Consider the following 24,291-nt stretch of genomic DNA (forward strand, 5'->3'; position numbering starts at 1 on the left):
ATAATTGTATGTATCAAGGCTATATACAGTACTGTACTAACAGCCTAATGCAGGAAATTTCACAGAAATCTCCTGCAAAAGGCTAATTACCACTGCATCCGCAGTCCCCTCAATGTCAATGGGGACTGCAATCTGACACCTGACCTATGTATTAAATTTGGCAAAAGTTTAGCTTTTTGGAGTTTGGTCCCTTTTGGTTTACACCATCTGAGAATGGCGCAAACCGCTTTATCCCTATGGAGGCATTCCCGCAGCCGCCATCCAGCTGCCGAATCTGACCCTGGGTGCATGCGAGTTTCAGATTCCCCCAGAGGTGTCTTTCTCAAATGTGAAAGACTCCTCTGACACCCCCGGGGATGTAACTTGCAGAGAGAACAGTTAGTGCTACCGCTGTCCCTGCAAATTACAGTTAGTACATAGCGGGGAAAATCATGTAAAAAATTATTATCCCTGCTCGATCGAGATAAACACTATATAGTGCTCAACTCATATACAGTATATTGTATAAAAATAACAAATAAAACATTATGAATATTTGTACAGAAGAAATATAAGATACAAATATTATAAACAATATATTGTATACAATTAATATTAATACTACATGGATCTGCAGGTTTGAAATAACAACATACTAAAAGGAATAGAGGGAGACAGAAAAGAGAGAGGATGAAAGGGGGGAGACGGGAGAAAAAGAGAGGAGAAATTCGGGGAGCTGGTGGAGAGAGAAGGATAGAGTGGATCCAACATAGGAAAATTAGGGAGAGCAAGGAGGAATAGGGGGAACTGGGGAGAGAGAGAATATGGGGAGCCAGGAGAGACATAGGAGAAATATGGGGAGTGGGGAGAGAGAGAGAAGGAATAGGTTGACCCGAGAGAGAGAAGGAGTAAGGAGAGCCAGGAGAGAGAGAAGGAATAGGTTGAGCCAGGAGAGAGAAGAAATAGGGAGAGCCGCAAGAAAGTGAAGGAACAGGCTGAGCCGTGAGAGAAAGAATTGGGAATCCTGGTAGAGACATAGGAGAAATAGGGGGAGCTAGGAGAGAGAGAAGGAATAGGTTGAGCCAGGAGAAGAAATAGGGAGAGCCGCGAGAAAGTGAAGGAACAGGTTGAGCCGAGAGAGAAGGAATTGGGAAGGCTGGGAAAGACATCGGAGAAGGGAGCTGGGAGAGAGTAGGTAGGAATAGGGGAAGACGGGAGAGAGAGGAGGAATAGGGGAAGCTGGGACAGAGAAAGAATAGGGGATGTCGGGAGAGACATAAAAAGAGGGGAAGCTGGGAGAGAGAGTAGGAATAGGGAGAGATGGGAGAGAGAGGATAGGAATAGGGGTAGAGGGGAGACAGGAGGAATAAGGGTAGACGGCAGAGTTTAGGAATAAGGGTAGAGGGGAGACAGGAGGAATAAGGGCAGATGTCATAGTTTAGGAATAGGGGGAGAAGGGAGACAGGAGGAATAAGGGAAGATGGCATAGTTTAGGAATAGGGGGAGAGGGGAAACAGGAGGAATAAGGGCAGATGGCATAGTTTAGGAATAGGGGAGACAGGAGGAATAAGGGCAGATGGCATAGTTTAGGAATAGGGGGAGAAGGGAGACAGGAGGAATAAGGGCAGATGGCAGAGTTTAGGAATAGGGGGAGAAGGGAGATAGGAGGAATAAGGGCATATGGCATAGTTTAGGAATAGGGGCATAGGGGAGACAGGAGGAATAAGGGCAGATGGCATAGTTTAGGTATAGGGGGATAGGGGAGACAGAAGGAATAAGGGCAGATGGCATAGTTTAGGTATAGGGGGAGAGGGGAGACAGGAGGAATAAGGGCAGATGGCATAGTTTAGGAATAGGGGGAGAGGGGAAACAGGAGGAATAAGGGCAGATGGCAATTTTATAAATAGGGGGAGGTGAAAGGGGAATAGGGGGAAACTGGAAAGAGAGAGAGAGAGAAGAAATCAGGGAAGATGGAAAAGTGAGAGGAGGAAGAGGAATAAGATGAGATGAGAGAGATAGAGAGAGAGAGAGAGAGAGAGACAGACGGAAATTAATGGGGGAGATACCTCATGTAGTTTTGGAGTGTGCAGAGAAGATTTTACCCAGTCACCATATGCAGTCCCCAGTGAATCTGCGTCCTGCTGCACTGCAGCTTCACTGCGCTCGCCGCGCTTCGGGCACGGTGGCTCGCTACACTCGCCACATGGTTATATTCCCCCTCTATGCCCACTTGGATGGTAGGGAATGACGCTGGACACTGGCTGATGACTTCAGGGTCCTCTCCGTGAAGGGGCTTTAGACATTACCATAGCTGATGCCCGGGTTTCGTGTGCTTCCGGGAGGCGGAGCAGTCAGTTCCAAGCCTCCTCTGGACACCGGCACAGCTGTGCACCTGCCAAAGGAGTCTGTCTGTCCGGAGGGGGTGGGTGACCAATTGAGTGATGGTGACTCACTGTACATGGTGCATGTCAGTCTGCTTCACGGCAGCGGCGCCCTCTACAGGATAGCGCCCAACGCAGCCGCGTACCCTGCGTATTGGTCGGACCGGCCCTGACTGTAGCACATCTGGTCTCAAGCTACATATTTATCAAACTGTAGTAAAAAAATAATAAAGCTATTCTACTTACATTAGTAAAGGGGTCTGATTACATATATGGCATCATCCTTTGCTACTTATAGTAATAAGACAATAATGGAAGAGAAATATGGACACAAATGTTATGAAGAATTATCCACAATCATCATGTGGACATTTGTATAAAATAGAGTAGGCTAAGTATGTCGGTAATGTGAAACAGAATATAGATGCATCAGACTTATAGACCCTTATTTGCAGTGGCACATAAGTGTATTTTCACAAGGTAAACATGTTGTTGAGATACGCTTGAGACCTCTGGAGATGGGGGATCAGAGACGTTAAGCTACAGGAATATTACATTTAGATTGTGTAGCTGCAAATGAAATACACCCTTCATGTCTTATTTTGAGTTACACAAATCTTGTAATCATACTTGTGTACTCTTCCAGAATGCATTGCAGTCTCATGAATTTCAGGGAGTTTTCCAGCATTCCTTGGAGAATAGACCAGCATCCCATATCCTGTCCTCGTCACTGGGGTATGGAGCAAGATGCCACCCATCTCACACCTTCTAGCTGGACCTCCACCTCTGGGATCTTCTGGAGGTCAGCACTGGAAAAACTGCAAGTATGCATTATATATGTCAGCTATAAGACATAAATGTAGCACTTGCACAAACTGGGAGCAAATTGTGGAGTTCCAGATTGTCACATCAGACACAACCATATTTTAGATTTAAGGGCCTGATTCAGACCCGGTCGCAAGCGCTGAGCGCTCGCAACCGGGTCGATGGTGGCCCAGAGCGCATGCACACGACGGAGCCGGCTCTGTCGTGCGCATGCGCGAGACCCGGATAACGACGGGCAATCCGTCGTTCCGGGTCTCGCACCAAAGGGGACGAGCTGTCGATGTTGAGTGACAGCTCGTCCCCTTTGGTGGGCGGGCCGGGGGGTGGCTGCCCAAATGGAGGCGTTCCCATGAGAATGCCTCCCGTTTGGGGGCCGGCCCCACTTACATCACGAGTGATGTCAGTGGAGAGATTCCGGTTCTGTTAGAGCCGAAATCTCTCTGGGGCTTGCGGCCACGAGACCCTACCACAAGGGTCTTGTCGCAAGCCCGATGGTCTTGACCATCGCGACCATCATCATGGCCGCTCGCTATAGCTGTGGGTGGTCACCCACAGCTATGTGAGCGGCCAGGAGCTGCACAAAAATAAAAAAAAAACGCCCTGATTCAGAGTGAGCGCTCTTTCAGAGCGTCCGGCTCTGAATCAGGGCCTAAGGTTGCAGAAGTTTTAAGATGTGTGCAACTCAAAACTCAAAAGACATGTGGACTGAAAGTATGCCGACACAAACAGATCATCTTTATGTACAGCTCTAAATCAGGTGCAATAGTATTGCATTTACTAAGGAACGTTACATCACTTCTTTATATGTAAGGTGTAAAGAACAAGAGCAGTCAGTCACATTTATACAAACTGAATGTGCGCACAATAGTGTATGCAATTTACATGCTTTAAATAACATTAGTACCATGTCTGCATTATCCCGTCGACATTTTAACTGTCGACAGCATAATTGTTGACAAAACGTGTGTATCCCCGCAATGGTGATGTAATTGTTATAATACCTACACCGCTACTTTATTTGTAAGATGCATAGAACAAGAGCAGTAGGTTGAATTTGTACATGAGGAGTCCATAGTTGCTAACTGCCTCTACTTTCCATGGTCAGCTTCTTGTTTTATAAATGGTTGTGATCTATAAGGAAAACCTGGACACTCATAAATGTGCTAGTTATGGGCCAAATTCTCTGTTAAATATAGACTATGGGCCTGAGCCAGAGTTGGTTGGTATTGCAGTGCTGCAGGGAAGAGTCTACGCAATACCGTACAGCTCACGAGTGCAACAGGAGGCATCTGGTGTAAATAGACGCCTCCTCATGACTGCATTGCAGATACGAGTACTGCATCCTAGGACGCAGCATCGGATCTTCTGCGAGACCATCGGCCATCTGAGTAACTCTGAGAATACTCAAGTTGACCCTTGCAGCTCCGTAGCTGAGGCCAGGAAGTCTGCATCGGAAATCACAGATTGGCCTTGGTCTTATAAACCATGTCCTTGTCCTGCATTGCTTTGTACTATTAATGACTGTTTTTCTTGTGTGCTCATTGTTTATGTACTTTGTAAGGCGCTGCGGAACCTTTGTGTGCCATATATATATATATAAAATAATAATACTACTAAGTGGCACACAGCACGACAAGGGCTGCAATACCTCCCTGTTGCCCAAATTGGATGGCACTATCCCATCATTCTGTATATCAGGATTTTTTCCCAATTGCAGGAATGATTGGAGATGTGTGTGGCTAAAGGACGCCCCTTCATACCAGCATCTGCAGTGCGTAACATTGAAGTATTGTTTTCAAATGAGAGGAATGATGCCGGGGGCCGACCCAAAGCTTTGGAAACACTAGGCATGCACCATGGGGGACGTGGCATAACCCAACATAATTTGGCCATGTCCTGTGTAACTTGACCACTCCACCATCCCATGCACACTGTCCCTATTAGGAGAATGTAAGGCGGTAACTGAATTCTCAGTAATGTGTGGTCTCAATGTTTGGCTGAGCACATCCCTGGGGACTATGGTACAGCAACATCTGACATTTCCCTACACAGCTCTATAGTATGAGAGAGAAATTTGGCCATGTTGGTGTCTGCGTGGTACCCACGGTGTTCCGATGGCACTTCATGGACATCATGAATAATTGAATTGCCCCCTAAAAGTTTTGATGTATGCGTTCTAACAGTTATACAACTAAGTTGTATAAAATCACTGGGCTGAATTCAAATCCTGACGGAACGGCACATTGCATCCTGCCAGCATCGCAAGTTTTCCTTCACACCCCATAGAGGTGAAAAGGAAAACTTGCAATGTCGGTACTACCATATATGGCCAATATGTTCGCAGTTGGGTATTAAATTACAGAATTTCATTTCCCCTTTGATAGCAAAAATGTAAATAGTATCCTAGTTGTAAGCAAAGTCCATGGCTTCTCCAAACCTTGCCATCTAATGCACTGATCACAGGGCCTGATTCATCACAGATCGCAACTGCAACTTCGTTCCATGGTGCATACTGCGCATGCGTGACAGTGCGCGTGCCTGAGTTAGCATTGCAATCGCTCTGCGATCACCTACGCAGAAAGAAAGCCATCGCAGAGTAAGAGATGGGAGGTCAGCATGATGTGGGAGTGGTCGGAGAAGTGCAGGCGTGCCTGTCTGTTTGACCGTCGTTACATGGGCATGCATAAATTAGCCACGGCGACGGCAAACGCAGCTTGTGTACTCACTGCGTACAACAAGGTTAGCAATTTCTGAGTAAGGTCAGACCTGCTGTAATTGTGCGTGAGGGGCCGATGTTGCTCGATGTTCCCGATGTATACGCAGGTCTGCAAGGTTTTACGGATGAGAGATATCGGTAGTGGGCAGTAGTGGGCGTCTCTATGCTGGCTGTGCAACGGCTTTGCAATTGCAGTCATTAGCATATTTTCGCAGCAGACCACCATGCGTAATCGCAGCTGCGATCGCAATAGCTTTCCGTAGTGAATCAGGCTTATAGACAGCTAGCCTGTGCATTTCCACCTGCTGTTGGACTACAAACTCCAGCATTCTCTGTTAAGCTACCGCTGAAACAAACTTTTATTTTTCTTTGCAATCTCTGCTGGGAGAGACCAGGAGTGCAGATAATAAAACTGGTTTGAATACAAAGACTTCTCGGTTTCAATGGTTAATAAAGATGGCCAAACAAAGGCCAGGTATCAGTAGAGGAAGAAGATCATTAACTGGTTAACAATCATGAACTATTCACTCTTAGCAAACACTTCACATGGAAGGCAGCGATCAGTGCCCTGAATATACACACAAACTCAGATACCGCTACAAATACACACATCTGTTACACATACAGATATCTAGACAAACACAGTGTCAAACAGAAATCCTACAATTGTATCTATACACACAACCTCCAATGCAAACACACACACATATGCTTTCACACACAGAAAACTAAATACATAGCAAACATGCATGTATAAAACACTCCCTCAGCTAGCCTTACATATATAAAGATGCAGAGGCATACAAACACAAAAGCATACTGACACATATCACTGAGTGCTGCAGTATAGCTAGATCCCACAAGCTCCTCACACCACAACTGTACATGTGCACATTAAAGTGACAGGTTGCTGGTCTGGGCTGGGATCTTACAGAATACAATATTTAATTAAAACTAAATTAAAATTCTAAGCTACAGTGGTGTAACCTGTGGATCCCCATCTGCGGTAGTTTATCACAAGAAGCCTAAACCTGGGTTACACTATACAATTCTCAGGCCGGCCTGTCAGATATTGGGTTGTTTAGGCTGCACCAGGGTCTTTCGGTGAGATCGGACACCAGCATAGCAAGTGCTGCACACGCTATGTCTCTCCCATTGGAAAGGCATAGTTCGGAAATTATAGTGTGTACGGAGATCGTCCCGATCCTGCAAATAAAAAACGTCACCTCAATGATTTGAAGTCCAGGTGATCGTTTGAAATGAAGCAATTATTGTGTAGTGTGTATGCAACACATCTGGTGTTATCAAGATTGTTTCAGTCCTTGGAACTTGTCTAGTCATTGGCAAATACTATTATACTGGAGCAATTTACAAACCGATCAGATTGGATTGTTGCAATCTGATCAAATCTACAATAGGCAAAAAATGTGGATAGCAAAGTATCACTAATCAGACCAGATTGCATTAATCAGAATGCAATGGACATTGGCTACAGCTAATGACCATACACATTTGTTAATAGTCATCTGATAATCTGATTTTATTCTTTGCTGGATCAGATACAATTTTTGATTTCTATAGTGCCGCACTGTACAATGGTTTGTTAATTTGGGCAAACAGAGATTAGTGGAGAGTTCTACTCAGTTCCTATATTTGTATCTTCATGTAGCTGGTGAAATGACACACTTCAGTAATTACACCGCATGCTGAGAGAGAACCTTTATGTGACTGTGTCTGTGTTTCCATAGTTTTTCTCTCACTGCACCTGTGCTTTTCCTGCACTGCCTGATTTTGCTTCTAGATCTATCACCATTATTCCAGTTTTCATCCAGTAGAGATTGGGGTAGAAGACAGGACGGGAGGAGGGGGGGTGTTAAGCAGCTCCAGGGGTTCCGCAGAGGAGAGCCCCCTCCCTGCATACTGTGCTGCTGCCCTTGCATTGAGCCTGCTAATCATGCTGGGATTAGACTCATTAAACCCACCGTTAGCTTCCCCGCTTACCGTGGTAATCCCCTCCGCTCCCCACAGATAAACACATTCTTTCTGGGCTTACACAGTGTTTACTGGGGGCGACCGCAGAGTCCTCAATGCAGGTCTTGTTTTATATGTTCTTTTCCACTTGTATCCGAGTGCCCTGTGGGGTGGTGGGATATGTATTGAGAGAAGGGAGTCAGATCACTTGTTAGTTTAACTCTGTCACAAGTTATAATTAATCATGATCTCGGTATAACACCCCTTGGCTGCTGATTTATCAGCTTCACTGTTTATACGCTGCCTGTCTGTTCACTTATACACAGTGCTAACTATGAGAATATGGATTTGTTTCATTGTTATATGACATCTGTAGAGTGCACTCTTTATTCCCAGGTCTCTCACCTCTAAGTCCACAACTACCCATTATCAGGGTATTCCAGAAAATCTAAGCAGAATCCTCACATTGAAGCATATTTTCATTGAAAACTCCAACCAGTGAATTTGTGGTAAATGTGACAATGACATAGTGATTAGTACTGTACTATGCGTGAAGACCATGTAGACGCATCATCCTAGAATGAGGTTACCTTTATCTGTTTTGAAAGCTACAATTCATAGCTGAACTTCAAAATGCTTTTGCCTTGCTGACATCACGTTTCACAGAGGCAATAGAAAGATCTAATACTATGTGTTACAGGATTGCTATGCCTACAATAGAAGAACTTCCAAAATATATATATAAAAGCTCCCAAAAGTAGTTGTGTTGCCAAGGATAATGGTTGGCAAAATAAAGTGGTGACATAGAGAATGACATAGAAAATGATATAAAGTGAACATACATAGCATACTCAAGAATGTTCGGTCATTCATCAATTGTGCCACAAAACATTGTTGGCAACAACTCCAGGGAAGCATTGTATTTAATGTTAGCAGCCAATCCTATTTACCATTTACACACATTTAGTGCTCTTTGTTTTTGTATGATTTTTTTCTACATATATTGTATCTTTGCTATGGATGTCAGTAACCTCACTGAAGTTGGTCACATGTCTATTTAGACTACAACAAAGGACTGTGCACTAGGTAACACTCTGTTCATTCCCCTTTTACACTAAACTCCCAGATCTGATCTGGTATTTGGAACAAGGCTCCAAGCCGCGTCAGACCCGGGACATACCCCCTTCAGACCGCGCCGCCGACCCAGGTTATTCACATAGGCGCAGTGGAACTGGTCTGCCGGCACTTGGAGATGACATAATCTCCAAGCGCCGGAAAATCCAGAACTCTCCAGGTTTAAACAAGACCTGGATAGCACGACCCGGGTTACCCATTTACACTGCAGGGTGGCACAGGTCGTTTCCATATTAAACCATGTAAACTACCGGGGTTGGACTGCCGGGTCACTCGACTCGGGAATCCAATCTTGGTCCCATTTACGCCGAGCAGCAATCCAGGTTAATACTGCAATAACTCGGGTTTTAGCTCTGGTGTAAAAGGGGTATAAGAGGAATTGGATTACCCCTTATATTAAACTGCCAATCATTTAACATGATTGACCAGGAGACAATATACCAAACTGCATTCTGTGTAAAATGGGGGAATGGATTTGAGCCGAGTATATTGCACATTCTCTGGCTCACACACAATTAAGGGCAGATTCACATCTGCAGAAAACAAAATGTATACTTGGTTGTAAGTCAACAATGGACTTTTCTAATTACTTTTCTAATTAAAGCTATAGCAGCAGCCTAACTTAAAAATGATAACGTCTCCCAAATCACCTTATATTTATGGCCAATGCTTTGGCACAGTGACCAAATCTAATGGTAACCTGCTAGTATTGCCAGAAGATGACCACACACAGGCCCATAAACCTTTTCATTACACAAGACACCTTTTCTTAATATATCCATGCTGTACTAAATAGGGTTACTGTGTGCATTAAGAGAATCAAATGTAATAGTCTGGATAAATTATAACCTGGTTTATTATCAGAAAACACATTAAATCATATTACTTGTTAAAACTATATTATATTCTGTTTGAACATTCATTGTGTCACATCTACAGGAAGCTGGAACATTAAAATGAACAAATTAAATTACAATTTATAAGTAGAAAAATATACTCTAAGATTGATTGTGCAGCAGGCGTGTTAAAGCAGGTTTCTTTTGGAACGTTACAATAAGACTTGATCTAAAAAAATATATTTGTATTCAAGGATTTGGCAACTATCTTGAAAACATCACCTCCCACACTGCCATGTATTTTAGGTAAATAACATGTGGCTTTAGTGAAATAATGGATACTGTATGTATTCATACATACAAATAATGGCAAGAACAATGTTAAAACAGAATGGTAAAAGGGAACTCAATCCAACTAATAAAAATGTGTAACGCCAAAATATAATTAGGTGATTTACAAATCATTGGTATTAAATGTTCTGCTGACATGGTGGAAATAAGGCACATATTCATTTTGCTTTAACACATGATCTGATCTAAGGCAAAGTCAATCTGACCTATAGCAATGAGTTATTGCCTTGCTGGCTGGGCAACTTGTCCGTTGACCCAGGGATCTGCAGACCGAGCGGCCGATTGGTAAGCGAGCACACACTTACAAATCTGCTGCTCGATGTGTCTGCGCTGACATCACAACTGGCCAGGCATTTAAATTTGCCCTCCCAGTTGAGATGTCAGTCACCGGCGGTCCTGCAGCAAGTGTACGGGCGGTTGGCGGGTATTCTGTACACATGGTCAGATATGCCAATATATCTGCAAGATATATAGGCATCGGCTATACTGCAGAGCAGATGCGATGTCTGTAAACATCGTTCACAGAAATACATCGTCTGTACACACCCGCCAATGCACTACAGATACATCATCCGTTCAATGGGCGATAAATCTGTCAGTGTGTACCCAACATAAGATCTGATTCATTCACTGCCACTGACCTTGGCAAGCAGCCAGCACAGCAGTCCGGCCTCCTCTACAGTGCTTATATAGTTAATGCTGCAAAGAAGCTGGTTTCTTTAAATGATGAGCTTATGCGAAACACATTAGCACATTAGAATATATAAAAGCTGTGCTATGTGCATGGGATCACAGGATCTATAGCTGGCATAATACACACATGTCAATGTGCTCCAAAAACATTACTAGCAATGAGTTGTAAATCTTTATACAGTCAATTTCAAGATATAAATAAATATGTCAGACTCAAATACTGCATGTTACATTTAACATTTCCCTATATTTACAATATATCACATTTCTGAAACCACATGTATATTGAGTGACATATGCAGTTGAAACAAAATGGATGATCCTCCCAGTAGAACAAAATGGTTGCTGACCACAGTATTGTGTAGCTGTTTGGAAATTCAAAGTACAATATTTACATAACAATAATGGTGGAAGAGCAACAGGGAACAATGAGAAATCTCTTGCTTGTACAAGCTGCCCAACAGTCTAAATATTTAGCAGGGCAGTTCAATTAACCATGATGTGTGACGGTTGCACACATCACAGATAAGTGTGAGCAACATCGCTCATTTCACGTCACATCCCTATGGGTGTATGAGGTACAATGAGTGATGTTGCGCCTGGGATGTGCTGCCGCTGTGAGTATTCCTATGTTCTTCTTACGGCACATATTGCTTTTAATTAAATTTCCACCTTAGAGGTCAGATGGAGTATGATCATCTGGGAAAGCAGTAAGGGTTTTTGTAAAAGGTGTATGTTATGGGTAGACTGGAAGTAGATTAGTTGGATCATGGTGTGGGCCAATTTTCCAATAAGGAATGTTGTATGTTATGCATATATTGCTAATAGTCCAAGGCGAGATTCTGTAAAGTCTATTTACCTTTGGTGGCAGTGGGGCCCCTTAAACTATCAATTCTTATTGTGTCAAATCAGCAATAAGATTCAAGGATTGTCACCCCATACTGACACAACGGAAAATGCCATCTGACATAGCACTGGCTAGCAGGGCCAAGCACTGTAAATTGCCCTGATTACAGTCCTCATTGAGAGTAATGGGACAGTGGTCTGCAGCTTTAGTTTGCTTATCGCAGGAGATATCTCTGATCTTTCCTGCGTTAGGTATTTCCTATATTGTCTTGATCCTTAAACCATGCAGAAACAATTGTTACCTTTAATTATTGTATCTTTATTGAATAAATAGATCCCTATATATAAAGACTCCAAGGCAGTTATGGCACTTATATGAGCGATGACACTAGAAATAAATTGCTTGTATAAGGTGATTATTACATTTTGGTGTGCTATGCCTTCCAATGTAAATTCATCAAAATGTACAAATGGATAGAATTGAGGGAGTGATTAAGGTCATTCTTACCTTCAGCAAAACACTCCATCCCCCCTGGAGAGCAACAAGTTTAAAGAAATTTTTTTTCAGGGTTTACATTCCTTATAACTCATTTTCTGTTCAATAAAATCTTTACCTCAGTCGGTAGTCACCATATATTCATAATTATTTATACCATCAACATAAATAATAAATTGTAACCTTTGTATAGTTAGCTGTTAGGAAAAATATATAATTTTTGTATTGCTCTGAATCTTCCCAACTGGAGTCAGATCTCTGAGTTCACACATCCACAGGGTGATCATAGCAGTTACTGGAATATGCAGCAATAAATAACCAGTGCACAATGACCTTTGTCACCTCCTATGTTTGTGGCACAAGGCGTTTAGTTTTGTATTACAACGCGTTTATGTAGATGTTTGCAGGCATGTCTGCCAGAATAAAAAACTAAAAAATGTGGCGGATCCACTGAAAAGAGAAGGAAAAAGAGGAGGCAATGTATACAGATAAACAATTCATATCTATATCTAGGGGACAGTTAGATCATATTTCGCTCACCTACTGATATGCAATATATAAAATATACCAACATCTGTAACCTGCAGAAGTTTTTAGGATCAATATTTTCAATGTATTGACCAAGACTTACTGCCTCTTAATTTGATCCTGGGGTTTCTAAGAGGCCTACAAGACATTACCTAACATGAGATAGGTTTATGTTAAGGAAGCTATAAACAGTATGACGAATGATTATTCTTACATTTTAAGATTACACATTATTATCCAATCCACTGATAAAACATCTACTTTCCAACCATCCTTTTCTTTATCTCACCTTGCATGACCACTATCATCTTCTGACAAAATAGGACATTTCGGTAGACTGCAATTCATACAACTAAGTTAGCAGCTTTATGCAATTAATTGCATAAAACATTTAACATTTATTGTCCATCTGATCAACGTGATCATTATTAATCAGCTTTTATTACATAGGAACTTTGGGAGTTGAGGTCCATTGGAGACACAGAGTATGAACTGTAATTCTGTTGAGTTTCCACAGTTGACAGGAAACTCAGGATACAAGTCACACTGTAGGTCTATGAGACCACACTTCAGCAGCATTTACAAACAGACCAACCCAAAAAATTGCACTTCAAGGCATTTCCCAACTAAGAACTTTCTTTGCCAGCAGATAGAGGAAGTGGCAGTACCAGTGAATCCCATCACCCCCTATAAATTCTGGAAATATGGAAAATATGCTGTGAAGTAGTCTCAAAGGAGCAAATGATTTATGTGCTAAGTCATGCCATTCAACAGTTGCATAGCAAGATGTCAGAACGCCATCTACCAGTAGGGTACCATGGACAGTCAAAGGAGCATAAACCCCTGTCTCTTCCTGCATGGACACCTTCACCACTTTAGATGGCAGCAGCTGAGTGCCATTGACATAAATTTGAACAAAGTCCCCCACCTGGACGCGATGAGCATACATTGGCAAGAAGCCTGTCTGTGGGTCTCTGGTTACAAAGAGTAAGTGGTGTGGTGTAAGACGAAGCCTATGGGGATGTCCTTCAGCCTCAATTACGACAAAGGTGGCCCTTTTATCCAGGTCTTTGTGCAAAAACAGCAAGACTTCTGTTGATGCCACTTGTCCTGCATTGTCCATAGTGAGGATCTTATCAGAGACCTGAACCTCAGAAAGAAGCTTCTTTTGACCGCTAACCAGGGTAACCATAGCAGTGCTAGGAAAGCAGCCACCAGAACGGACAGCTAAGGAGTTGTCTGAAAGAGAACATAGGTAACTGTGAGAACATTTCCACTGGAAATAAATGGTGAAGTGTAAGAACATAAAAGTGAGAAAAATATCTAATAGAAAATTGGAGAAGGTTGAGAATTTTGAAAGCAGCATTAGAATAATAGGAGTTATAGCATAATGGTGAGAGGTTAATGTAAGCAGACAAACAAATATTAAAAAAGAATGAGAAGCTGTATGGCATGAAACTTGTGAGACGTAAAATAAAATAATGTGTGTGAATATTATATGTATAAGTGGGAGAAAGAATAAAGAAAATTGGAAAACTAAGATTAATAAATGCAGGATGCTGAGAGGTATGTGTAAAATATAATGATGGAAAAGACTGATGATATACAGAGGTGGCAAAAGGATTGTGTAAAAAGGGATGACATAATTAAAAAATAATAAAAAAATCCTACAAATTATTTAGAAGTAATTTAATAACACAGCAGTAAGATCCGATTTAAGATATGTAAAAACACAGTGGTAAGGGCTATGTATGAACACAATGGTCCGGGCTATGTATGAACACAATGGTCCGGGCTATGTATGAACACAATGGTCCGGGCTATGTATGAACACAATGGTAAGGGCTATGTATGAACACAATGATTTGTGTTCATACATAGCCCGGAAATTAAATTCATGACTCTGCTTACAAACAGTTGATAGGATGTAGTACTATACAATACTTTTATTGTTATATAATAAGGCGATCAAATATTAGTAAGAACTTGAAGTTGCCCACTAGTCAGTGGCAAGTAAGAATAAAATAATATACTATAGTGCACAGTATGTGTTACATAACATGGATGCATAGCAGTGATACTTTAGGTAATGTTACCACTGTCCTGTACAACTACATAGTGGATTCTAGGAATTAGCAGCCATCTGTACTCCCAGCACATGCACTATAAACATGCACAGCCCCCTTGCTGGCAGAAAGTGCTGTATACCTCCTAAAATGGTACCTGCTTTCACAGAGACATGGATGTGTGCTTTCGATTCATAGTACACCCAGTCAAAACCAGCTTCCACTGCCAGGCGTGCCAACATGCCATACTTGTTCCTGTCTCGGTCTGAGGTTGTTATGTCAAGTGCACGTCCTTCGTAGTGCAGAGAATCATGGGAATGGTGACCATCTTCATCCCAGCCTTCTGTGACCCGCAGCCTCACGCCTGGCCACATGTTCATCACAGAGATAGCCAGAGCATTCACTCTATCCTTGCAGCGCTACAATTATAAGAGACACAAAATAGGTCATCATATTCAAATGTGTTCAATTATGTCCATCAGAAATTTGAAAGATCTCAACCAGGATGTCAAAGAAATATATATTTGCGTGAATATCGGCATTGTATGCGACTCAGAATCAGGCCCTTGAACTACTCCTGTATCAACATTCTATTGTGTGTTTTGATGCCAGTAGCACTTTATGGTCTTGGACAATTTATTTTTGAATCTATGTATAGTGTCTGCTAATACTAGTTCTTGTGGCAATGCATTCCACAGTTTCACTACTCTTACAATAAATAACCTATTTCTCTGAGGAAGTTCCCTTCACTTCAAAATCTCTTTACCTCCAACCACAAGGGGGCAACTTTGTGTCCTCTATGGGTTCTTTCACTAAACAGATCTTCAATTTCAGCGTGGTCAGTAATGTAAAATACAGGGTGATCTTGTCCTCCTGTACTCACCTCTTTTACAATATAAATAAATCTAGCACAGTCTTTCCTTATAACAGAGATATTCCAAACCTCTTATCAACTTGGTTCTCTTCATATGCCTAATGTCCAGATCTTTGGAACTGAGACACACCATTGACCTGCATCATACTTACCTACACTCCTGGAACGTGAGACTCCCAAATCTCTGGTGGCTCTCCTGGAGGCCTGGAAAAGTAGGCAAGTCTCCCACATCCTGTGCGTAGCCATGTAGGCGGCACGATGCCATTATACTCACCAAATTGCATAATCGTGGCTCCGCCCTCCACTTTGCACTTATGTGAACCATGGATTTGTATACCAGGGCGGAGCCACGATGACACGTTCCCCAACGTCTCCCACCTGCCTGAACCACACCTCAGCATCTCCCTATTAGGATGTGCCAGGCCCCCGCACCTCCTACTTGATTGTCAGAAGTCAGCAACTATGATCTGCTTACTGAAGGTGAGGTGTGTAAGCAGTGCGTACTATCAATGATCTACAAATGTTACCTAAATGCGTTCCTCATCGGAGAGCCACCCAGCAAATTCCCACATAGGGTTTAGATTGTTAGCATATTTTGCAGACTTCAAACTTGCCTACTTTTTTTCCTCCCCTCCTGGAATTCCTGGAGGGAAGATGGAGGAGGCCAGGGCGAGTGGCAGACCAAGAAGAATCATGTCATTAGGTCCTTACCGCCGTGACACAATGGAGAAGGGGGTTGCAATGACATTTGAATTGCATTATCACAAACCACCATGCAGCCCATTTCACTAGGAAGTGGGTGTGATGTTGGAGGGTGACCTACTCACCCAAGGATCGGTGGAGGGCCCACAAAATGTGTTTAGTTTCCTGAATGTGTCGGGAGTGTACACAAGTATGTCTCAAGTGTATAACCTTACATTTCTTTTCATTATATTTCCTTTGCCATGTTGCAGGCCAATCTCCTAGTTTATTTCGGTTCTTCTGAAAGATGTAGGTCCCTAATTTTGCAATATTCCAGAAAGATATATGCATACATTGCAATTCACATTTTTTTTTTTTCAAACAATACTTATGTCCAAATTCTGTTAAACCCTTGTGCCAATGTTCTTCAAGTGCCAGCATGCAAGATAACTTGTTCTGTCAATGCATCCTGGCACTTCTCCAGAGATTCAGCTGGATCATCAATTTTCCCAAATCAAAATGAATTCCATCTCAGAGAATGGTATTTGTGGGTCTTCTCTTTGACACTCAGTGTCACAGAGTGATTCTTCCGCAGGCAAAGATTCAGGATCTTCAATCCAAATAAGGACCATTTTACAGATGTCTCATATCTCAGTCCTCAGGGCTATGGTGGAAAAATGGTGGCTTCTTTCGAAGCCATTCCTTTTCGCCAAATTTCATGCCCGACCACTGCAAAACCAATTGCTTCATCGATATGTGAAACCAGACCCTCGATTGAACAGGCAGATGTTCAGATTATCTCTGCAGACCCGTCAGTCACTTCTATGGTGGCTACAGGATGCAAATCTGAACAGGGGTTGGCAATTGTCAGTAATAAATTGGATCTTTGTCACCACAGATGCCAGCCAAACAGGCTGGGGGGCGGTGATTCTAGACATGCACCTACAGGGTTCTTTGGTCCGTTTAGGAAGCTTCTCTCTCCATCAACATACTGGAATTAAGGACGATTCGGTATGCATTGGTTCAGACTCAAGCCCATCTACGGAGCTTAGCAGTGCAAATCCAATCAGACAATGCCACAGCAGTTGCTTACATAAACAAGCAGGGTGGCACACACAGCTGGAAAGCAATGAGGGAGGTTTTTCACATCCTTGGGTTCCAGCTATTTCGTCAATTTACATTCCAGGGGTGGACAACTGGGAGGCGGACTTCTTAAGTCGCCACAGTGTGCATCCAAGGGAATGGGAATTACACCAGGAGGTGTTGTGGAAATAGGCCCTGATTCAGAGCCGGTCGCTCTAAATCAGGGCCGGTCTTTTTTTTTTTTTTAGAACGGCCTCCTGGCCGCTCGCATAGCTGTGGGTGACCACCCATAGCTATAGCGAGCGGCCTTAGAAGATGGTCGCGATGGTCAAGACCATCGCGAACATCACGCTTGCGACGAGACCCTTGTGGTAGGGTCTCGTTGCCGCAAGCCCCAGAGAGATTTCAGCTCTAACAGTGGGACCACCCCCAAACAGAGGCGTTCACATGGGAACGCCTCGGTTTGGGCAGCCACTCCCCTGGCCCGCCCACCAAAGGGGGTGTGCTGTCACTCAACATCGACAGCACGCCCCCTTTGGTGCGAGACCCGGAGCGTCGGCTTGCCCGTCGCTATCCGGGTCTCGCGCATGCGCACGACGGAGCCGGCTCCGTCATGCGCATTAGCTCTGGGCCACCATCGTCCCGGTTGCGAGCGCTCAGCGCTTTTGCGACCGGGTCTGAATCAGGCCCATAATTTCCAGATGGGGATCTCCAGACAGTTTTAATGGTTTCTCGTCTCAACAAGAAACTTCCAAGGTATGGATGTCGATCCCGGGATCCTCAGGCATATCTGGTGGATGTCATGACAGCACCTTCGGTGTTCCAGCTGGGATACATCTTTCCTCCTATGGTAATGTTACCAAAGGTAATTCAGCGGATTCAATTAGTGGCATGGCTGGTCATTCTGGTGGCTCCAGACTGGCCGTGCCATCATTGGTACACAACAGTTCTTCAGAACATGCTGGCAGATGGTCAGTTTCGTCTGTCCCTGTGTCCATGGACTTCAGGGTCCATGTCGTCACTCACTTGGCTGTCACGGCATGGTTCTTGAATCCAATATCTTGTAGGCCAAAGGGTTTCAGAATCTGTTGTGAAAACCATACAGGCTCGCAAACCAGTTACTGCCCAGATTTATCATTGAATATGGAAGATATTTATTTCTTGGTTTGAACAACACAGGTTCAAATCTGAAATGTGCCGAGTGTCTCGTCTCTTGTCTTTTCTGCAAGAGGGGTTGTTTAAGGGTCTCAGATTGTCCTCTCTTAAGGGACAAATTTCAGCCCTATCGATCCTGTTTCAGAGGTAATTGGCCTCCATTCCTAAAGTTTAAACCTTCTTGCAGGGGGTTCTTCGTATACAGCCTCCTTATGTCCCACCGGTTCCTCCTTGGGACTTGAATTTAGTTTTGGAGGCACTTCAAAAAGGCACCGTTTGAGCCTATGGAATCTGTAAAATTGTGATATCTCACTTAAGTTATTTTTCTTTTGGCCATTGCCTCGGCCAGAAGAGTATCTGAGTTAGCGGCTTTTCTTGTAAATCTCTGCTACTCATCTTTCATGAGGACAGGGTAGTGTTACACACCAAGCCTTCCTTTCTTCCAAAGGTGGTATCGGCTTTCCAAATTAACCAGGATATTGCCCTTCCAGCTTTTCGCCAGGATTCAATGACTAGTGAAGTCTCTTCTTCAGCACTGTTGGATGTGGTACGTGCGTTACGCATTTACTTAGACCGTACTGCGTCTTGAGGCGTACGGATTCTCTGTTGATGTTGATTGATGCACCAAAAAGAGGCTGGCCAGCCTCGAAAGGATCCATCGCTAGATGGGTCACTTCTGCCATTCGGCAGGCATATTTGTCCTCAAATGTGATGGTTCCTGCCTCAATTCGGGCCCACTCAACTCGTGCTGTTGGGGCTTCTTGGGCTGTAAGGCCTTGGTGCCGTGGTTGAACAGCTGTGCAAAGCAGCTACATGGTCATCAGTACACACTTTTACAAAATTTTACCTTCCATACATTTGGCACGAGGGATGCCAGTGTCGGGCGGAAAATTCTTAGATTGCTCCAACGCTCCCCCCCTTAATTGGCTTGCTTTGGTATATCCCAGAAGTTATGGCATCCCCAGATGGATGAAAAAGGAAATTTGATTTTTACTCACCGTAAAATCTCTTCCTTGGAGTCCATCTGGCGGATGCTGGGATCCCTCCCTTGTTTGGATTTATACTAGATACCTGTTGGTTTCTGGTTTCTCAGTATTTCCGTGGGCCTTTCTCCGGCTTTGCTGATCATAGACTGAGGTTATGGTGGAAGGGGAGGGGTTATATAGGGGGTGGGAGCCAGTTTCAATTAGTTAGTGCCCGACCCCACACCTCACTACGCATAATCCAGACATAATGGCATCCCCCAGATGGACTTCAAGGAAGAGATTTTACAGTGAGTAAAAATTTAATTTTCCATTCCAATTTCACCTAAATGCCCCCAGTAGCAGTGCCCCTTATGCAATGCCTCCAGTAGCAGTGCCCTTTTATGCAATGCTTCCTGTAGTAGTGCCCCTTATGCAATGCCACCAGTAGCAGTGCCTCTTATCCTATGTCCCTGTAGTAGTGCCCCTTATGCAGTGCCCCCTGTAGTAATGCCCTTTATACAGTGCCCTTAGTAGTAGTGCCACTTATGCAATGCCCGTAGTAGTGCCCCTTATGCAATGCCCACTGTAGTAGTACAACTTATGCAATGTTGCCAGTAGCAGTGCCCCTTAAGCAATGCCCCCAGTAGCAATGCCCCCTGTATAGGTGGCACCAGTAGTGCCCCTTATGCAGTGCCCTCTGTAATAGTACACCATATGCAGTGACCCCGGTAGTGCCCCTTATGCAGTGCCCACAGTAGTGCTCCTTATACAGTGCCCCCAGTAGTGTCCCTTATGCAGTACCCCCAGTAGTGCCCCTTGCAGTGCCCCAAGGAGTAGCGCCCCTTACACATAGAACACACAGAACACAAAACTACTTACCCGAATCGCCGCTTCTCATGAGTGAGCTCAAGCCCGGTGCCGGCCCTGGGTGCAGCAGCCAATAAAAGTCTGTCTGACTCTTTTTGGCTACTAAAACAAAGACACCGCCGCATGTAGTACACTCACTGTCAGTGAATGTACTACCCAAAGCCAGCGGCGGCGTGTTTGTTTTAGTGCTTAGAGCCGCGGACCGAACTGACCTAATTATCAAAGTAAGACATATTTATCAAAGAAGTAAGATGTAAATTATGAAGCACAAAATGGCTGCATAGGTTTACAAAGCAAGATAGAGAAGCAGAAGTTGTACACAAACAGATTTTGGGGGTTATATAATAGGTTCTGAGTTTAAGGAACTGGCGTATTTCGGCGAGTATGCCACTAAATTTAAAGTGCCAATTAGTTATAAGGCTGGTTTTACTTTATAACTGATTAAAATTCGCCGAACACTCACTGGTTCCATAAACTTGGAACTTATCACATATCTCCTTTTGGGCGGGATGTACTATAGTGAAAAATGGTAAAACCACCGAAAATGCCGGCATTTTTGACGTGGCGTCACCCAATAGAAGCATATGGGCTTCTTATTGGGACGCACCATAGAGAGGGATCCGATAAGATCCGTCCTATCTCCCCTTGCGGCGCTCTATCCAAGGATATCGCAAAGGGCAGCTCTTATCGGGAGAGCTGTCCTTTGCAATTTAAATCGCATTTCTAAGTACATACCGCGGTAATCAACTGCGGTATGTACCCGATAAAAGACAGGATGTACGGAATCGCGGATGCGGTGCTCAGTACATCCCGCCTTTAGTGTTACTAGTAAAAATAATGTAATACTATAAAGAGGTGGACATAGTGTATTTTCCAGAGGGCATGGCTTGTCGGGCACTGTCATTCACCCTCCATGATTGGAAGACTTGAATTCTGCAGTTCACATGTTCAGTGCACTTTATAAAAAAATGTTGAACAGCATGTCCTAAAACCTCCTCAAGCAACAACAGTGCTACACAGCCTGGTCTGCTTTCTGCTAGTGATACCAAGAGTACATTACTTACTATAGAGATGACATGTCCCAAGCTGATAAGCAGCTGCTTCTGCAGAAGGAGTCCCACCACACAGTGTCCCCCCTCAGAGTCTGACAGCCACAATGCAATGTCAAATTCATTGCTTATCACTTCTATAAACAATGGCACTTTTCAGGGCTAATATGCGAGGGGTATTAAATAGACCCCTTACTAAATTCATCTCAATTGCACTCCAGATCTGGTAGTTTATACTCTTGCAATATAAAAAAAATCAGGATGGCGATTTTCAATCTAAACGGGGGTTTGGTGGCTGGAGGCAAAACCGCCAGGAAAAGGCAGAAAATCCATTGATTTTAAAAACCTGACACTTACATTTACCCCAGTGGGTTATTGTTTTCTTACATGGTAGAATATAGAAGTTGTGATACCTCTGTAAAAAATACACTGGAATTTCTGTAGTATTGGAACAATCCATGCTTTTTGCATTTGGCTATTAGAAATTACATACAGTAACTGTATTCTGGAATTCATCAGGACTAGAGGTTAATGCTGACTTTTTACTTTAGCTATTAAATTAATGATATGCCATGCCCACACTAAACATGGCTGTTAATATGAGTTTTGATCACTTGGTGTAACAAAAAGGTAAATTAATTTTATGTTCCATGAATCCAGAATTCTTTAGAAAAATGCCAGCATCAAACCATGCACCCTGTTCTGTCACTCCTAGGGGCCTGTATCATACGGCTCAGTGACTTCAGTTTAATAGCTGGTCATTAATTAACCAGTTTCTATGTAAATGTGTGATTAGGAATGTAGAAAATGTAAAAACTTCCAGATTTGGCTTCCTGCAGCACTCCCACTCCTGGCATTCTTCCTGAGACACCCAACATGCCATGTACAATGTTACTCATTTTAACTCATCCATAGTAAAGGCGGTTCTCAACCTTTGTTTGCAGCTTACAGATAGTGAACATACAGTATGAAGACAAAAGTGATTGGACAAAACCACGCAAATGAAATGGTCCCATGCGGCACACGAGTTCCAAATGGCCACTAATGTGGTAGTTTCTACAAGAACACTTCGTAGGGGGCCTCCCCCTGCATGCACTTGCAGTCCTATGGAAACAACAAATGTTTTTATCAGAACGAAAATTCCACCTGTCATGTTTCCAGGGCGACTGGTGTACAGAAAATTCAGTAACCCAAATGGACTGGCCAGCTCAGAGTCCAGATCTTATTGAGAACCTCTGGGGCGAACTGGAGCAACGGGTGCGTTCTAGGCCAACTCGACCTTCTTCATTGTCACAGTTGGTCATTGTACTTAAGGCTGAATGGCAAAACATACCGCCTGCTGTTGTCCAGGAACTTGTGTACAGTTTGCCAAGAAGGGTGTCTGCAGTATTCACTGCACATGATAGACCTACAGAGTACTGACGTCAATAAAATCTTGTTGATCTATTTGCTGTCAGTGTCCAATTACTTTTATCTATACAGTGCACTGTATGTGTCATTATCTATTTAAATGTGATCTGAGACTATTTTGTTGTGTTCCCAAACACGTGTTATGCATGTGCTATGTAGAAAATAAACTTAGCGTGCATGCCTGTGTCACACGTGTTTTATCCATCAAGAAAAAATGCAGCATTCTCATCAGAGCCACTGATTATTTATCATGGCACAGCGGGGATGTGGCAATGATGATGCTTATTGCTGCACAGGTGGTCTACTCTCCCGGCAGGAGTTTCAAAAATTTGGGAGTCTCCTGGAGAGTAAGTGTGTACCTTACCTTCCTTTACATTTGAGCCTCAATTAGGGGCATATTTATCACAATACACATTTTTTATGTGGATGTGATATATATTTTTCATCCAAATTCGCAAAGTAAAGACGAATATATTCATGCAAATTTACTAAACTCCTCTTGCATGCGTCACCAGGGGAGCAACAAAGAGGGAGCTGGATGGTTCCCACTCTAACACATTTTGCGATTTAGTAGCCCATAGACTAATATAGGGTAGCACCATCTGGAGCTTGGTGAATCTGACAGGTTCACTGTGGGGGCTGGGGCTGCTGTCGGAAATGGAGGTACCGCAGCAGATATCGAAGAAGCACCTGGGCCAAGGCCTCCCCTGATGGTCAGACCGAGGCAGATTATAATAGGGTTAGGTGGGGCTAAAAGAAGTAGGAACATCATATCCTGAGATAACTCTCAGCAGCCTTGGTTATCACTATTAAATAATTTTTCTGTGTTACAGTTTTAAAACTAACTTCTGTAATGAACAGCACCGACAATGCAAAACTATATAGATAGTGATATAAATGCCATGTGTCATGCTGAATTATACAAACATGCATTACATAAAATAACAATGGTTTAAAGAGATTGTTCCTGACCCATGCAGCCATTAATACTGTCAAAGCTGGATAATTGGCTGAGACAAGATCAGTTTAAAATTGAATCCCGGCGACGCCATCTTGCGACTGGCCGCAAGACGCCATCTTGGAAATGAAATCGCAAGACGCCATTTTGCGAATGGCCGCCCCAGCGCCATTTTAGATAAACTCACAATTAAGTACATATGGCGAGATTACTATTAGCACCATGCGATTGCATCTTTCATCATTTCTCATATACACAGTAATACGCACAATTGTGCTGTTAACTAGTCGTATATTAGCGAATGCATAAGATCCTGTATGAAAACACAGTTTAGTAGCTAAATGTGCACGCATCTGTCCCCAGTTAACTAGCGTCTTTATATCAAACCCTGCATACTCACACATTACATATTCACATACAAGGTTTC

The 24,291-nt window shown here is 43.3% G+C and overlaps 1 protein-coding gene across 2 annotated transcripts in view; it reads right to left on the reverse strand.

Annotated features, from left to right (window-relative positions):
• Window positions 1-9,861: 9,861 nt before the first annotated feature.
• The window catches only part of DHH (desert hedgehog signaling molecule), a 78,357-nt gene continuing 63,927 nt past the window's right edge, over window positions 9,862-24,291 (reverse strand). Inside the window, exons 2-3 of one of the 2 annotated variants that reach the window (XM_088479996.1) lie at window positions 14,980-15,241; window positions 9,862-13,995 (exon numbers count right to left, since the gene is read on the reverse strand). In XM_088479996.1, coding sequence (XP_088336122.1) covers window positions 13,367-13,995; window positions 14,980-15,241 — 891 coding nt within the window. In that variant the 3' untranslated portion in view covers window positions 9,862-13,366. Of the gene's footprint in view, window positions 13,996-14,964; window positions 15,242-24,291 lie in introns of both variants that reach the window. The other variant, XM_088479995.1, reaches the window with a different exon arrangement.

This window comes from Taudactylus pleione, unplaced genomic scaffold, assembly GCF_031769625.1.
Source record: "Taudactylus pleione unplaced genomic scaffold, aTauple2 ptg000005l, whole genome shotgun sequence".
NCBI lineage: Eukaryota > Metazoa > Chordata > Amphibia > Anura > Myobatrachidae > Taudactylus > Taudactylus pleione.